The sequence below is a fragment of the Alosa sapidissima genome, chromosome 16, assembly GCF_018492685.1.
Source record: "Alosa sapidissima isolate fAloSap1 chromosome 16, fAloSap1.pri, whole genome shotgun sequence".
Lineage (NCBI taxonomy): Eukaryota > Metazoa > Chordata > Actinopteri > Clupeiformes > Clupeidae > Alosa > Alosa sapidissima.
Genome location: NC_055972.1, coordinates 32,886,931 through 32,905,340, shown reverse-complemented (window position 1 = coordinate 32,905,340; position 18,410 = coordinate 32,886,931). Strand labels below are relative to the sequence as shown.

The 18,410-nt window shown below is 39.5% G+C and overlaps 1 protein-coding gene across 1 annotated transcript in view; it reads right to left on the bottom strand.

Moving 5' to 3' along the window:
* tm9sf3 (transmembrane 9 superfamily member 3) overlaps nucleotides 1-18,410 on the bottom strand; it is a 58,927-nt gene that overhangs the window by 28,922 nt on the left and 11,595 nt on the right. The window contains exons 2-6 of the mRNA XM_042066043.1: nucleotides 8,549-8,744; nucleotides 7,386-7,508; nucleotides 5,718-5,878; nucleotides 4,768-4,845; nucleotides 2,679-2,810 (exon numbers count right to left, since the gene is read on the bottom strand). Of these exons, the coding sequence (XP_041921977.1) occupies nucleotides 2,679-2,810; nucleotides 4,768-4,845; nucleotides 5,718-5,878; nucleotides 7,386-7,508; nucleotides 8,549-8,744 (690 nt within the window). The remainder of the gene's footprint in view (nucleotides 1-2,678; nucleotides 2,811-4,767; nucleotides 4,846-5,717; nucleotides 5,879-7,385; nucleotides 7,509-8,548; nucleotides 8,745-18,410) is intronic.

Sequence of the window (18,410 nt, the reverse complement as noted above, 5' to 3'; positions counted from 1 at the left end):
ACCATAGGGATTTCTATTGGCTGACGCCATGGACTTCATCCAATCACAGCGCTCTATTTTGTTAGAGAGTCTTAAGGCGGGCTTAACAGGATAACGACAGTCCTGTGACGGTGAACAACAAGGAAGGTGGCTATGGCTAACGAAGAGCGGTTGTTTGAATCAGCGTTGGCGTCAACTTTGGAGGAGTTGGACTTGTGCTTTTCTTTGAAAGTTGAGCAACACAATGCACTTAAGTAATTCCTTTCGAAGAAGGATGTATTTGCCGTTTTGCCGACCGGATACGGATATGGTCGTAGCGCTGGCCTATTGCATGCCTAGGCAGTTTGAAAGACAATTCTCTGCCCGCCCCTTGGATTAAGCGAGGTAAATGGTTCGATTCCAGACTATACATTTCAATGATATAGGATTGCCCGCCAGGCTAATGATCGGATAGATCTGGTGCGCAAAATAATAACTTCATATAGCTCCACCTACCCCACATTTTCGAGTGTTTCTCTATGGCAAAGCATATTCATAATCCGGTTTTGAGATCCTAGCAAATCCCTGCATGGTATCCAATTCAAGGCTCACATTGCACCCCAATTTGTTCGACAAAGAAACATGTTTTTGCCTTTACTTTGTTCATTGCCGTAAAAAGTTGTGAATCGTCATGAGTGCACACACAGGCTAAAGTGCAAACTCAGGTCAGATTAGTTCGTGCCAGATTTGGAGCGCAGAAATCGTCGCTAAATAAAAAAAAAATGGTGAGTATTTTTTGCCCTGACTATATGTCTTATCCTGCAAATAAAAGTGTCGCAGTACCTGCCATAATTCAGCCGCCAATACAAAAATATACTCACCATTGATGCTTAGCGGGTCCTAATTTCGAGCCCTGACTATATGTCTTATACTGCACCACCTGTCTGGATACTGTGTCACATTGCACCTTTCTGCCTTTTTGTACTTCTGGTTAGACACAAACTGCATTTTGTTGTCTCTGTACTTGTACTCTGCACAATGACAATGAAGTTTAATCTAATTAGTGTTAGAAAAAAAGTGCCATAGAAAAAAACTATATCGGTCGACCTCTAATTCATATGTGGACAATTTTCTAGATACCCTTACAGCTCATTGAAACAATGTTTCATTCCTCCTGAAAAGTGATGAAATTGAAAGCAATTAGATGGAATTTGTTACAGATTGATCATTTTGATGAGGAAATGAGTTCAGTATTACAACTACATTACCCATAATGCATTACCAGAATACTTGGCTTGATGGTAGTTGAGTTTGAGGTGCTATGTATTTGCTGGCTAGATATACAGAACTAGGGATCGACCGATGTGTTTTTTTCAGGGCCGATACCGATATCAATTATTACCAAAACAGGAGGCCGATAACCGATATGTAAAACCGATATGAGAGTTGTCAAAAAGGGGGGTAGGTAGTAAAGGTGATATGTTGCAAAAAATTAATTCAAAAGCATTTAATTATGCAAACTTTTCTTTCTTCTTTTGATACACAATTGTCTATCACCTTGCATCACTTGCAAGTGTAAATCCTGTATATCATGTTAATCCAAGAGCTAAGTGATAGCAATTATTTTCATAGACTAGGCCTACACAATGGGCTATGTGCTTGTTAAGGGACCTGTCACAAAGAGGATGATTTGCCATCGTGTGTGAGTGCACGAGAGAGGGAGAGGAAGAGGAAGAGGTGCATGCGTGATGGCAAGTGTTACGGTTGAATAGTTTAACAAAACAGTTTTAAAATAGTTCTTAGGCTATTTAAGTATGCAATGTGTCCATGTGTAGGCTACAAGCTACACTTTTGAGAGCCTAAAGGTCAGGACGCGATTGTTCAGGTCGGATTAAATTACGGTTGGCCCTGGGTGCATGTTGTCTTTTCTGACAGTCCGTTTCAAAAAGTAGCAATTAGACTTTTTGACGTTCGCTATCGCAAAATTTAGGACTTGTCTGTACTATGTCCGCCGTGGTGTCCCGTTATTCACAATTAACGAACGAGGCGGAGGCAGAGAACTCCCGACATGCAGCACCCGAGTTTGTAGGCTAACTAGTAAACAGCATCAGTAACGTGCATCAATCGGAAATTCGCTAAATGAAGGAAGTGGGTGCTTTACTTATTGATCCGGATCAAAGAGACAATAGCTTACAAAGTGGTGTTTTTGTAACTTCAGTGTAGATGATTGTGATTCATTGCAACTTCACCAATGTAGGCTACCTTCCTTACCTTCGAAAAATAGCTCCGTACAGCTGAAGCCCAGTCTACAGTCTGCCTCAGTGAGAATCCTAAACTTTGTCTGTGTTCAGTCTTCGATCCTGATTGGCTGCATTCGTGCTAACTAACAAATCAGACGGTGTAGTGGGCGGGACAATGCTCTTGACCACAGAGTAGCAAATGCAGGGAGTGAGAGACGCTTTACAGACAAAGTAGCGCGTTTCATTCTTTATCCATTTCAATATCGGCTTATCGGTGGAAAAAATGACCGATACCAATTATTATAAAAATGCTAAATATCGGCCCTAATAATCGGCCACGCCGATAATTGGTCGATCCCTATACAGAACACTGACGCTTGCAGTGAGAAATACATACATATTTCACTCCAGTTTATGCTACCTTTTTGTGAATTGTATAAATGAGAGCCCAGGTTCCCAAGAGGGTGAAAAATGGCTTACCATGTCATCCATCTCTTCTTCTTTACTGTATCTTGCATAGTCTTTCCTTAGCGTCCTCATCAAAATCATAGACACCAAACCAACCAGGAAAATTACCATCATGAAGGAGTTGAATATTGAAAACCAGTGAATCTATTACAAAACAAACAGATACACTGGAGATTAGTAAGGGTGGAACAAAATATAGATAAAGCAATTATTGTATAACATGTTTCGTTATCGATTAGGGGCGTCACGATTATCCAAATCCTCAATTTGATTTCATTTTCAATTTTTTATTATTATTAATGTTATTATTATTACTACTATTAATGCATTTCTTATGTTGTTCACTTATTTGCCTTATTTCCAGTTCTGTTTTGGGGGACTTTTATACATAGAACACATTAAACATAGACGTGAAGTGAAACAACATAATTTGATTGTTTCAGTACACTCCAAAGAGACAAAAGGTGAGTGTTCATAGAATGCTGCACTTATCAATGTGGATTTTATGCATCAAAGTAATTTTGGACTGTAACTAAAACTTATTGAGTAAGTCGAGTAAGTTAGTGTTAACTAACGTCAATGAACTACAAAATACTTCTATACCGTGATTTCAGAGTAGCAGGAGAGGCTTTGAGTTCCATTTGTTTTTGTTTTTTTAACTGGCTGCTGCTTCTAGTTAGAGGAAATAATGTTGACGCGCCACTGTGTGTGTGTGTGTGTGTGTTTTTGCCTCTTGGCATGCATGCTGGACTTGATATTTGGGGTGTGGCTACATTGTCGATTCTACCAAAGTTCTTTTTTAGGCAAGTCCCTCCACTCGGTGGCCATATTGTAACGCTTTTTGGGCACTTATCGGGCATCTATTTCTGCAGAAATGTGCATGCCTAAGGCTTCACGACACACGAGATCACAGCATGATTGGCACGATGTATTTACAACACACCACATGATTTGACATTTGAATAAATTGTGCCACTTTTTTGCCGCGGAAGGGGCGGGATACGTGTAGACAACTGCCATATTGGGGTTAAAAAATCCTCCATAGAAATGCATAGAGTTAGTTTGTGAGTGTTGTGTCTCCTCCTTAGAAAATCTCTGATTCTACCTTTGACGTCGAAATTCGAGCTTGAGATGCATCTTCGATCAATTTTCAACTTTTCAAGAACGAAATCGTGACACCCTTATTATCGACACACTGGTGCCAAATATTGATATCATTTATTTACTATCTTTTTAAAATATTGTTTAGCTTTTTTTCCGCATTAAATCTGATAGGACAGTGAAGAAAGTGGGAGAGAGATGGGGTGGGATCAGGAAATGACACAGATCAGACTCGAACCCATGGGCATGTAGACCCGAATATGGTATAGGTGATTCCAGGCTCCTTGGAAAGACATGAGAATGCATCATGCAAGTAAGCCCACTCAGCTAATTATCATTTAAGTACACTTATGACTATAAACAAATAATGAATTACTCTAATTAAGATTTGTCATTTACTAGTATTCTTCCTTTCAATCCAACCAGATTTTCTAATAGTCAAAGAGGACAGGTGCATCAACAGTGGTAACGTTACCGTCTGACAACAGATGACAATATTCCATTCCCAAACCCGCCATTGTGAGTCTCTGTCGCTTTGGATAAAAGCACCTGCTAAATACCTGTCAACTTTAACATTAACTTCAGCTACCTGTTGAACTCAGTCAGCCTTAGAAGACCGCATATTCAGCAATATTTCAGAAATATAAAAAAAATTCAATTTCATATTGAATCCTAATTCTGATCACACCACTGTGATGGTAGCACTAAAGGAGAAATCCAACGATTTTTCACATAGATCTCAGATCTCGTGTTCATGTCCTCAGAGTGTGCGCTTGCAACTGGTTTATCTATCAGGTTGGGCTTAGAACACGGAGTTAAGACCGGCGTTGATTAAAACCAGGCGTGAGCCCTGTTGGTGCAACCGGCCCCAGGGGCTTAAAAATAATAAAATAAAAAAACACTAAGACTAGAATGCACAAAAGTACTCAGACAACACCATTACATAGTATATTTTAAGGATATGAATGGTGTTCCCAGGAATGTAAAATAATTCACTTACTCTATGTTGAAAAAAGGATGGGTCAAGGTATTTATCGAATCGGTCCTCAAATTTGACATCAGACTTCTTCCATTTTACCTAGAGCAAAAGCAGTGACAGCGTTAGCGAGGCATTGCACATACAAATGGGTTTTGAGCAGTAAATTAAGACATTGTAGTGTGATGAAACATCAACATTGGCAAATACTTACAAATGTACATGTTTAATTCAAATTGCCTTTTTATAGGTTTAAAAATGGCTCAACATGCCATCTACTGTTCAAAAACATCCTTAACCTTGACAGGGACAACAAGGAGGCGGACATCCCCAGCCCCCCCCCCCCCCCCCGAATTCCTTATTCTACTGCTCTTCATACTATCCATCCTGCACGTATTCTTAATACTTTTATAATGCTACTGTATGTGCACTACAATGGTACTGTTACCACACTGCACATAGCTGTACATACCTGTCTATATGGTTCATACTGAATATCCATATTTATTCTGTTTTTCCTCATAATATATTATGTTAATACACTGCATCTATATTATTCTTACTACTACTATATTGTTACTGCTACTACATTGCACATATCTGTAAATGTTGTTCAATCATTGTTCATACATTGTTCATATCTCAAAGTAACTGCTAATACACTGCACATATTTATATCTAATTTATATTACTCTAAACCACCTTCAGTAAACCAACTGTATACTACTGTCTACACTGCACTATATTTCTTGTTCTGCCTATGCACCACCTATCTATACTTTGTTTATCACATTGCACTTTTCTGCTTTTTTGTACTTCTGGTTAGATGCAAACTGCATTTCGTTGGCTTTGTACTTGTACTCTGCACAATGACAATAAAGTTGAATCTAATCTAATTGGACATTTAGGTCCAGCAACCTTTTGATATGTTCTCAACTGAGTACATGTTATCATGGACACTGGTATTTACTCACAGAGTATGACATAGCAATCCTTGTGTTAGGCACCAGCTTAACTTTCCCCTCACTGGTCAAGTTGACATCAACAATCCTGTCACCATTGAATCCAATTTCCAGTTTCTTATAAGTCCAGAGGTAATGATCTTCTCCATTCTCATCAGCTTCTCCAACAATACCTGCTTAAACAAAGTACATCTACTGAAGGTTTGGTAATATTGTTTAGCTTAAAGGAGAAATCAGCCGATTTTTACCTGAATCTTGATCGCGAGATGTCAGAGTACTGTCGATAAGGAAAAAAACCACCAACACTGGTGGTAGCAAAATGGAGTTGCTGCAGCTAATGGCCAGAGCTCCCAGTTAGCTATAATACCAGTTTTGGGGCCATGTTCTAAAGAGTGCTGTCGTGCCTCTTAATAGACATAAAATGCAATTAAAATTTCTGTGCAACATGAACAGAGCCCTTACGTGACAAGATGCATTTTCAACTCATACATTGCGAAGAAACCATTTAAATTCAAAGTTTGTACTGTGACCTACCTCTTTAAACGGTTTCTTCACAATTTATGAGATGAAAACGCATCTTGTGGTCACGTAAGGGCCCTGTTGCACAGTTTCACGTTGCACAGAAATTTTAAATTGCATTTTGTGTCAAAAAAAAGGAACTCTTTAAAACATGCCCCCAAAACTGCCATTGTAGCTAACTGGGAGCTCTGGCCATTAGCTGCAGCTACTCCAGTTTGCTAGCACCGATTTTTGTCGTTTTTTTCCCTTATCGACAGTACTCGGTGACTTCTATCAACCAAGATTCAGGTAAAAATCGGCAGGATTTCTCCTTTAATGAACATGGTGTGAAAGGAGTCAGGGTCATTCTGTGCCAAATCAGATAAGGTCATTGCTGCACCGTCTCATGTTTTGTTCAAACCTTGTCTATATCAGTTTTTTCTATTTCAGTCCTTGATACAACTTCTGTTTTACAATCTGGGAAGCAATGTTTGGACAATAATTTCATGAAAATGATTATCCATAGTCAGCCCAAACTTTACAGAATGGAAGACAAACATGTTATGTTCTCAATATCACCAAATCATTCAAAGTTTGTACAGTTTGCTCACTGATTTTTTAGCAGCCCCTAGATTTTAAAAAAGTGCAAAAAGCAGGTAGTATAAGTCTTCATGATCAGGCATTTGTTAGTGTAAAATTATTTATTTCATTTTTTTAAGTAAAGTATGAAAACAAATATTTTATAGGTCTTCGTTTGGGAACCTAAACAACACAAATCTTGCGCAAAATCTGAGACGGTGTGACATTTTCATTTTCCTGGATTTGACACGGAATGATCCATAAGGTGGGAGAGAGCAAGCCTATACAAAGAAACTAAATGCGACAACACAGCCAAAGTAAATTAACATTGTTTAACGGGGTGTATCATTGGGTGTACTTAAATTGGGGTACATAAATTAAAAAGAAAAAGCAGTAAAAAAATGCACACCCCAAGAATATTATCTGTAAGTGTGGTCTAACTGTGCAATAATACCATGTAATAAAGCAAACCAAACAGATACAACAGATCAGTAAGTACCACACATTTGACCATATAAAGCCATTCAATTAAGCTACTCTTCACTCGACTTAAAATGTGGGATGGCATGGCATAAAAAAAACAAAGAAAAAAAAAATACTCACCCCAAATAGGAAGGTCATCAATATACATTTGATACCAGTAGTGATTCTTAATGGCATAGACAAAAGCATCCCGTTTGGCTTTGTCCAGCTCAATTTCACAGTATGTTGTCTGCATGACTTCATCTGATGACAAAAAAAGGTAGGCTACATGTTTAAAATGCAAAGCGGTCATGAAATAAAAGTGGAGCAGTTTATGTTATGTTTTTTTAAAAGAACCCTAGCAACCATCTTAATTACCCTAGCAACACCTTACCAACCACTACCATAATGTCAACCTAGCAACCGCTATAATAACCAACATGATTACCCTAGCAACTAGGATAGCGACACTTAAATTACTACCTAGTAACTGCCATAGCAACCAACAAAATTATTATAGCAACCAGCATAGTACCTACTTTATTTAGAATAAACAAACAACCATAAATGCCATGAACACCACCACAACCATTACCATAATGTCAACCTAGCAACCGCCATAGCAACCAACATGATTACTCTAGCAACCAGCATACTTTAATTATCATAGCAACCACAATGCCTAACCTAGGAATTCTAAAACTAATTAAAAACTAAAGTTGCACAAAAATGATTATCAGATTTTCCGCTCTTACGGCTTCTCATATCACTGTCCAGATGACACACAGCTCTGTCATTTCCACCCAATGACCCCTTGGTCTCTGCATGGATTTGCAAATGTTTCTCAGAATGGGTGAAGGCACATCACCTTCAGCTGAGCTTTAACCCAAAAGGGCATATGTTACCCTGCTGCTCACCGAGCACCACTGGCTACCTGTACTGAGCTGCCCACATTCAAAGTTAAATCGCTAAAAAAAACTAGCTTCCAGTGCTTAAGTCCAGACCTGCTGTTACACATTTTTACCTGAAGATTGGAAACTCTCTTTAAGATGATATGGGATTGTATCCCTTTGTTCCTTCCCTTTGCTCCTACCCCATATAGGACATGTTTTTTATTATTTCAAACCAAGTATATGATAAATATGGCACTAGGCTCAATGGATTAACTTTTGACAGATAATATTATAAGCAATTACAGAAGAATAAATGTTGATTGTTCTATAGGCTATTTATTCACTTTAAGACATGTGTTTCAAATGAAGGAAGTGTTTATATCCAATTAATGAACAGAAATGTAAAAATACCTTTGAATTTGATGTCTAGACCACTGAACTCCAGCTCCACGCCTTGTAATGCCTCCCCAAGGGTTTCATGGTAGTGACTGATGGTCTTTTTGTTGCCCGCACAGAAAGGAAGGGAGAAGTACTTGTACGTCTCCTGTCTGTTATGATATGGCCCCACTGTATTCATCCACAAAACCACTTCTTCTTTATCTGCATACTGAATAAAGAAATGAAAATCACCCATTTTAATTACAATTTGAAGGAAAAGACTCAAATCAACCCAGATTGCGGGTGAGACTTCCAGGTAAAATCACGGGTCGGGTGTGTGGGCGGTAGGCTAAAGTGGGATTCCCCCCTTCTGTTCTTCTCTCCTTCTCAGTCTCCATCTCTAAGTTGCAGTCGTTAGCCTACCAGGACAGGTTACACCATCGAAACATATCTGATAGTCAGCAAGAAGAGTAATAGCGGCACGCTACTTTGCACAAGTTTACAGCAGAGAGCTGAGATGTGTGTGTGTGTGTGTGTGTGAGAGAGTGAGAGTGAGAGTGAGAGTGAGAGAGAGCGAGAGAGAGAACTACGGTACTTGATAACACACAAAATTCAAAATCATTAATCTCTCAATTTACATTTATAATATGAATGTACTTATCAAGTAAGTGTAGGGGCCTAAGAAATCCGTTTTATTATTTTCCAAATTCCATTTTATATTTTTTCAAATTCCGTTTTTTCGGATTTAATTTTACTTGTTTTGGATTTTTTTTTTACTCGTCTTGACTTATAAAAAGACACAATTTATCTTTTTAAATATTCAGCAAAGCCAATCATTCAAAATTCTCCAACATTTAGCCAAACATTCAACGAATATCTATGCAAAAACAACAGTTAGGGCCTAGGGCTTACATAACTTCTTCATAAGTTTAGATCTCAATAAAAGGGCGCTTTGTAACTCAAAATGTCCCACTACTTACAAGTAGCCTACTTTTTTGTAGATTCTTGATATGTGTTGCTTTCTAGAGCATTTAGCCTACCATCGTTAGCACACATCTCCACTGAAGGGTGGCTACATGATGGTAAGGCGCTTGGTGTTGCCACTTTTGAATGGTGGGTCTGCGCGTCTGCTTGAGGTTGCTGACATTCGTGTCACATGTCAACAATCTTCCACAAACTCACATCTTGCATCTACTGATTTTGTCATTGTCTTGGCTGGAGGGATTTGCCCGCAGTGGATTTAGCTTTGTTCTTAAGTTGCCCTTTTGATTTCTATGGTCGCTATACATGTGTATTTGCGAGTCAGGTCAATTATGTGTTGCAAACTAGTTGTTTTCAGACTCATTGTAGTCATTGGGGTATTGTTTAGCCCCGTTATCTAGCAATCAAGCAGTTTAGTGCCACCGTTGTCGGGATCGCTTATTTTCTTTGTCACACACCAATCAACAAACTCCACGTACATGAATATTCGAGATATAATTACAAGGCTACGGAACGCGTTTAACTAACATCTTTCAGTGACGGTTTAGGTAGAAACCTTCTTATATGCTTTTTGTTTTAACTGAAATAAAAGTGAAGCAACTAGAAAAAATGCCTGTTTATTTAATGTGTCAACAGAATATCTGCAAATTCCGTGCAATTCCGTGTTCATAAGAGAATTCCGTTTTCATGTGTAGATTCCGTGATTCTGTCCACGTTCTCCACATCGCGGAAATCATAGGGCCCTATAGACCCTTTTGACAAAAACAAAAACAATGCTTCCCAATCTACTTCCTCTGCATTAAGATAGCATATGGAAAGTCTTGTGGGGCCAACTATGGTGCTGATAATGGAACTCTTGAAAGGGTCTATCAAGGTTTTGCACCTCCGTTCTAATGTTATGTCACCGTTTGTTTACAACTAGAGTGGTAGGCAAGAATGATAGGCAAGGCACTGGAGAGTGGTAGGCAAGCCTACAACAGTCAGGTTGCATAGGCTACACAGTTACAAATAGCTTCAAAATTGAAATTTTGACCGGGATGCCGACCACTTGTGTAGTTGGTTTTACAATAAGAAGCAAAAAGGCGACGAACGACCATTTAGCCTACCTATCATCATGGTTGTGGAGGATGATCGTTAGCAGCTGTGAAGTCTTTTATTCTGAAGATGGCCTAATGGTGTAGCCTAGGCTACTGTCTACGAAGACGTAGGCTAAAATACAACTATCTACAGTCATCCAAAAATGAATTGCAAGAGATAGGCTATGAAGGGAAAAAGTGCAGCATTTTAAACATGACAAGAATATTTTTACCGAAATAATTTTGTCTCGTGCTTGTGGACATCAATCAACTATCTCCTGTCCTTCTATTTCAAGTTATCATGAGTATCATTTGATTATATAAATCACAACAAATGCTAATAAATGAAAACAGAATTATGTGCTATAGCCTACAGGTCAGTTAGGCTAACTCCCGTATGTAAAATTAAACTGATTTGATCCTATGAATTGTTTAGCGATCACTGGGGTTGCAAAGGGGCGGAACATTTCCGGTAAATTTCCGGAAACTTACCATGGGAAGTTAAGCTGGGGAATTTTAGAAATATTCCAAATTGGAAACTTTCATGGAATTAAAGGAAATTATGGGAATTAATGGGAATTTACGGGAATTAACTGGGAATTTTGGGTAATTCATACAAACCGTTTCATATACAAACATTAACATTTTGTTTTGTAATAAGCAATATGATTTGTATGTTCATATTTTCGCTTAGCTTAGCATACAAAGCTAGCTAGCATGCTAGCGGGAATCCCATTCTCTGCCTATGGTTTACTAGTGTGCTAAACTAGCAACACTGAACTGTCCAAGATACACCACACCACTCAACAACAAAATCTGATTGGTTGGAACATTTTTCCCCCATGCATATAAACGCACCATAGGTTTCCTTTATGTCCATCAGCCTATGCCGATTGCTGTGTGCATGTGATTGACATATGTGCAGGGTAGAAATTCGACTGAAATTGCATTAAATCAGGTTGTTTTAACTAATATTAGACTGCAAGATGGGGTTTTGTCCACTACATTTAAGTTCCCATAGACTAACTTGCCATATTAAAAATTCCCAGTTTATTCCCATTAATTCCCATGGAAAGTTTCCAATTTTGAAAATTCACGGAATTTTGCAACCCTAGCGATCACACACAACAACTTAACACAGCAACCTCAAACACCACTGTTGAACCTAGGCTACTGCTTCAGTCATGTAATAGCAGTTTATGACTTATCTTTACCCGTTTAATCAAGTCCACATGACCAAAATAACAGCATATTTAAAGGCTGAGCTAGCATAACAGCCTAATATAGCAATGGATAACTAATAAAAAGTCTCATACAATTAATTACTTTATCACTCACATACTGAGTTTTTCTGGGTGGTTATATATCCATGCAGATAGTCTTCGAATAAGCCATCGCTGTTAAATATGTTACAGGATTCATGACTAACGTAGGGCTGGGCGATATATCGATATAAAAGATATATCGATACATTTTAAAATGCGATACGGAATTAGACCATATCGCATATATCGATATAGTTCAAATTTGTGCCGTGATCCTTGCTCCACACAAGCCGCTGACCGGAGCTCTCTGCACCGCTCCCCGTGCCCCCGCCCCTCCTCTTTCATGCACAGAAGGGGCAGGAAGAGACACTCTGGCACTCTTCAACAAACATGGAGAAAGCAACAATGTGCATGCAGAGGGGAGTCTCTTGGTTAGTAAAAGAAAAAGTAGTAGCTCAATAATTTGGAGATGGTTTGGATCACAAAACCACGCTATATGTAGGGAGTGCCATAAGCATGTTGCAGCCATTGTAAAGCAATTTACAAAAGATTCACTGAACAAAAATGTTGATGTGGTACATGAAAATTTAGCTAAAAATGTGGAGAATGTAATGCAATCAAGCATTTTGGGTGATGTGGAGTGACAAGCCGGCAGCAGATTAAATGCCCACGAGAGAGAAAAAGATGCGTTTTAAAAAGACGTGCACATACCGGTTTTAATAGGACGTGCAGACCAAAGCTGCAGAAAGCAGGTGATATTTAGACATTTATTTCACAAAATCCAAGAACAGACAGATGTAACTGGACACAGAGTCCAAAAATATTGAGAATTCTACAGGGAATGTTAATGAAGACGGAAAAGTGAATAGTGGCAAGAGGCAACCCGAAGGCTGCTGACGAGTGCCCACGCTAATTGTGAAGCAATTTACAAAAGATTCACTGAACAAAAATGCTGATGTGGTACATGAAAATTTAGCTAAAAATGTGGAGAATGCAATGCAATCAAGCATTTTGGACGATATATTGGCACAAGCTAGCAGCAGAACAAATGCTCGGCTGGCCACCTCCGAGAGTGAGAGAAAAAAATATGCGTATAGCCTAAATTTCAGCGCGGGATTGCGCATAAGTTATTAAGTATTGAGCATAATAATACAAGTCCCACAACTCCATCATAATGAGAGAAACTCCCACACGTTACAGCGCTGTCTGATAACGTTAATCTAATAATGGAGCGGCCTGAATGTGGGACTATTGACTGGACGGACCAACTCTGACTTCAATTGAACCATGCAGAGACACACACACGCGGGCATGGACCACTTTGCTACTCTCTCTTCCTCTCTCATCACTGAAGTCAAATTATAGCCTGGGAGGTGCTTCTACATCAACCGCGATCGACAGGAAAGGAAAACAAACGTTTAGCGATCAGGAACCGTCAGGAATTTTGTAAGTTTACAACATTCCTGACGGTTCCTGCTTTACACAGAAGCATGACCGCCTATACGCAAGAGAACATGGATGTGTTCTCCATTTGAGGAACGTTATAATCGATTGCGGACGTGAACAGACAGATACAGACACGGACCGCATAGTAGGCCTACTTTCAGTTTCTAGTGTGGTATTCAGTACGTGAAAGATAATTAGTAGCAAAACAGCAATCAAATATTAGCCTACATGGCAGTGAGTTTTGTTTTCAAATGTTTTCATGCATGTCTAGATAACGGGTGAGGAATGTTTAGGAGACAGACTATCGTAAATCTTCAAATTATGGCTGGGGTCTTTTTATTTAGGCTGTGCAAAGCACAGCACCTTTATTTGAGGCATGGCTTACTGTTTGATTATATTGCTAAATATCGGGACTGATGACCACTGAAATCTGTGGGGTATTTGATGGTTCACTATTAAGTTTCATGTATGATAGGGTGTTGGGATTTCCATCCGCTTATTGCGAGATAAGGCATCCACTTTCATTTATTCATGGAACGTGAGTTGTGCTGAAATGGAAACCTTATTCAGCCTAAATTTAGTTATTTTTTTAATTAAGCATGATTTACTTTTTTATAAAATTCGTAGGCTGATGCCTGGCAGCAACAATTGTGTTTAATTGTAGGTTACTGCTTCAGCCTCTGGCAAGCAGGGGCAGCATGCAACTGGTAGATTGAGAGCAACGTGTCAGAGACTCATGGTGTAAGACAATGACGTTTCATTGGCAACAATATTAAACCAACCAACAATATAAAATATTAAGAAGAGCTCTTTTATGCGTTAAATTGAAACAAAACTATTACTGGCCTTTATTTGTCCGAATCTGAGGCCCAAACAGAATCCTGGCCATACCGGTAATTTGAGGATTTAGGTATGCACGTGTGTTTCAGGCATACCGCAACCACTAATCTCTGACAGAAAGTGCACAGAACTTACACATTTGAGAGCGCTCTCTCGCGGCTAGACAGTAATGTTTCATGTAGGGTTCATGTCAGTTAATATGAATTAAAATTTCAACATAAAGCATGTTCAATTATATATTTTTTCATATATAAGTCGCACCTGACTATAAGTCACAGGGCCAGCCAAACTATGAAAAAAGTGTGACTTATAGTCTGGAAAATACAGTACTCATATTTGACTGAACATTTCATTTTACAGCTCTAACTTTGCGGAAAAAATATCGGGATATATATCGTATATCGATATTCAACCTAAATATATCGGGATATAACTTTTGGTCCATATCGCCCAGCCCTAGACTAACGCCATTAATGTTACATGATGCTGACTGACGCTGGCTATAACTGTAGTCTACCGTTTTAACGTCTGCGGAGTCTACATGCCTACCAAAACCTGTCGCTGTTCAGTTGATGTTGAATGATCAAATATTGTTTGATTTTGTGTCAACTTTCAGAGGGAAGACGTTCCTTTCTGGCCAAATGTCACAGCTTCTAAGAAAGTCTATCGTCTTCGTGTAAACAGAGTTTTGAACAGAGGAAAAAAGTTAGGCTACATATGCAGGTTCTCCCATAATGTTATCGATACAGATCAATGCACCAAATCAGGGCGATTTTAGCGAAATAACGTTCCTGTGACAGGCTATCTAATATTGAACAATGGGATAACGTTTCATCACCTTTATTGATGCCTGAAATGTTGACATTGCTGAAATACAGAGATGTAGCCTACTGAGAGGCAGCTGCAGACAACGATGACTTCCTTCAATGGGTTCAACTTGTCCCTTGCCTACCAGGTGGATGTAAACAAAGCTATAGAACCTAAAATATGTCACATGAAAAACGTTAATAAGTGGCTAAAAATTGTGGAAAAGAGATTCTTTCTGAGGGGTCCCAAAACAGCAAAGTTTTGAGGCAACTTTATGTGAGCCTCCTTGAGACTGCACTGATGTAGGCTGGCCTAACTCAACATTGACAAATGTGATTGGTGCTCAACAAAAACTGACCTGTAATTAAGAAATTGTTAGATTGGATAAAATAGTGAATAGCATAAGACAGTACCCTATTTTTTTAAATTGACTTCAAAGTTGTAAGTGGGCTTAAATGGTGCCTGGGCTTAATGGGTACGCTTACCCTACATATGATTTTCACTATCAGTATCAACATTTATAATGGGTGATAAATATTTTACAATTAAATAAAGGAAAACTGAATATGTCCACTAGATGGCGCATATTCTTGCTGCAAGACACGCAGCTGCTTGACTTAGTTCCACTTCCTAGCCTACACAACAGCAACGAATTGCAGCTTGCGTGTCAGTTTTCTTTAGTGATTCGTGTGTTCATGGTAGGATGATTCACGTAAAATGTAATTCTCATTTCTTCTGGAAGCCTAAATAAACCCGAGAACGTTTATCGGACAACATGCATGGTTTTTACTGCAGTAGGCTAACTTAAATCTTAGAGCCACTGGTCACCAGCTTAATGTTACGTCCAAAGGTAAAATAACTGTAGCATTGAGTGATGGAGGCTAATTTGATTGTTGTCGCGGTTATACAGAGTATATTGATAACAGCACTGTAACTCTCTCTTCCGACTGTCATCCCATTCATTTTCTGATCATACTGAGAGGAGCTATGTTAGCTAGCCACAGCGCTAACATTTAGCTAATGCCATGGTTTGCCAGTGGAAGTATGATGCCTTAAAAACACTGCACTGGGACAGTTCTGTTTGCTAAAACTGTTTAGCTGCTTTTAACTCGTTGACCAACACGGTCACATCGCTCACACTGTCCTTGGTGATCCTGTCAGTGCTGCCAGTGAGTGTAAACTGTTACATTAAGCTCACGAAGACTGATAACAAATCAGCATCAGCATTGACAACAAATAAAGGTCTTTTCTTGGTCTATCTACTAGTTTATTGTCGCAAATAAATCCCTACGAACTTGTTTGAAACCGAAAGTTGACAGACGTGGGAGGGAACTTTTTATCTTGGCAGCTTGGACCAATGACCGCACAATTCCGTCTGAAAAGAATGCTCTTTTGTTTCCTCGCGTATCGGGCTTTCCACCTCCCTCCTCGGCCTACTCTGGTTGCAATTAGATAAATAAGACATCCTCGATGACATCAAGCTTTCAACGATTTCCGGGGCATGAACTGGAGAACCGAGGAGAGAGACCGTATGCAGATAGAGGTTTGAGATGAGCCCCAGGTGTCACAAGTAGAATTTCTAGTCAGGGCATCCATATGGCAAGCATAGGCCTACTGTTGCTTTACTAGGCTATTGGTTAAACACTGTGCAGTAGGCCTAATACCTCCATTATTTGTTCGGTCATTAAAAAATGTCTGAATTGTTTAGTGATGGCCTGATATCGATACTGGCATCAGGGATCGGGCAGATACTGGACCCATATACTCGTAAAAATTCCCCGCTACCACCTACCATCATAGTAAGCTAACTGCTACACTTTCATGAAGCCTACTCGCCATGCTTATTTCAGTCTTGCACTTGAAAAACTAGAGGATAGATTCATGTATCTGCGTTGAATATATGCAGCCAATACCCTCGCACGTATGTTTTTTTTGTTTTACTAATAGCTTAGTTAAACTATGCATGTCGCATGAGTGTAGCCTACTTATTGCTGTGTGTTGCTGGTGTTAGTGTAGCTCTGTACTTAGTTGGGGATAAGTAGCCTAGCAAACTCCATGGAGTTTCCGTTTCAGTAGATAAATCTGATTTGCATAGTGTTTTGTTAGCACACATTTTGGTCATTTATACAGAGAAATGTTACCTTCCCTGCCTTTATTTCAGTCCAGATTGTCACGTTAGTTGGATCATTTTATGCTCCAAGAACAAAGTCAGTGCCCAATTCACATGCATAGTTTAGCTGGGAGCGTACCCATGTTCCCCGGGTCCTATTTTCTCCGCTTTGTATGGGACCGGGGAACATAGGACCCTTTTGTAAAACCCTAAGCATAACCTTAACCTAACCCTGAGCAGGGAACATAGGGATGACCCCGTTTAGCTGAGCTATGTTAAAACAGAAAACCATACGTGCTCTCTTTTGCTCTCTTGCTAGGTGGTCAGGTGGGGGTAGTGATTGAACAGCACTCTCCCACATCCACGGATGAGGTGCCCTTGAGCAAGGCACCTAACCCCCAACTGAGCCCCAGGCATGAGGATTAAGGGCTGCCCATTGCTCCTGTGTATGTATGCTCCTAGAGTGCTCACTGCTCTGAGTGTGTGTGTGTGTGTGTGTGTTTGAATGGGTGTACACTGTGCGTGTGGGTGTGTTGTACACTACCCAGTGTTTCCCATACGTTGACTAATCTGTGGCGGGGCGCCACAACATCAAAACGGGCCACCACATATTAATGTTCTATGTTGTACTATTTAAATTAAAGATAAGATAAAATCGTTTCATTGAGCTGCACTTTCTATGCACACAGCCTTTCCTTGCCCCACCCCGTTCTCTTTCGTAACGAACCCGCTGCCCCTCCTCTGCATGTGCATTTAACAAAACATTAATGATTGTTGAAGGCATTAGAAGCATTGCATAGAAGACGGCGGGCTAAATTGCTATTGAATCCGCTTAGCATTGTGACCATGCTGCGCAAATTTGTTCAAAACTGCTGCATTCAAGTTAACTCTGCTAAGGCATAAAAAAAAAAAAATCTTGGGTTCCGGTTTCCGACCGACCCCGTCAATTTATGTGCGACTCAAATTTATTTTATGAGCTTGGGGAAGAAATAACACTAAATACATTAAATAAATCCACAAATAAAAGGCGAACTATAATTACCCCTTGCGTTATGTATAGGGATGAGCGTATTCTCTCTTTTACAAAGTAGCCTATGCACAGCTGTTCACGAAGATGATTGTTTTCGTCACTTACCAAGGCACTCGCAATTTTGTCCAAACACTGCAACTTTTTAGCAAATTTGACCAATCATCGTAGTTTCACCGTGAAATTTCACCTACCACAACAGTCCCTCGCGCAGAATATTGAGCCAGATGGCACACTTACTTCTGCACCTTCTGCATATGACACCAAAGACTGCCCTAACGTGTTCGTTCCTCTACAGTTTTGATGACAATAAATAGAAGGCTAACGTTAATGATCTGCTTAC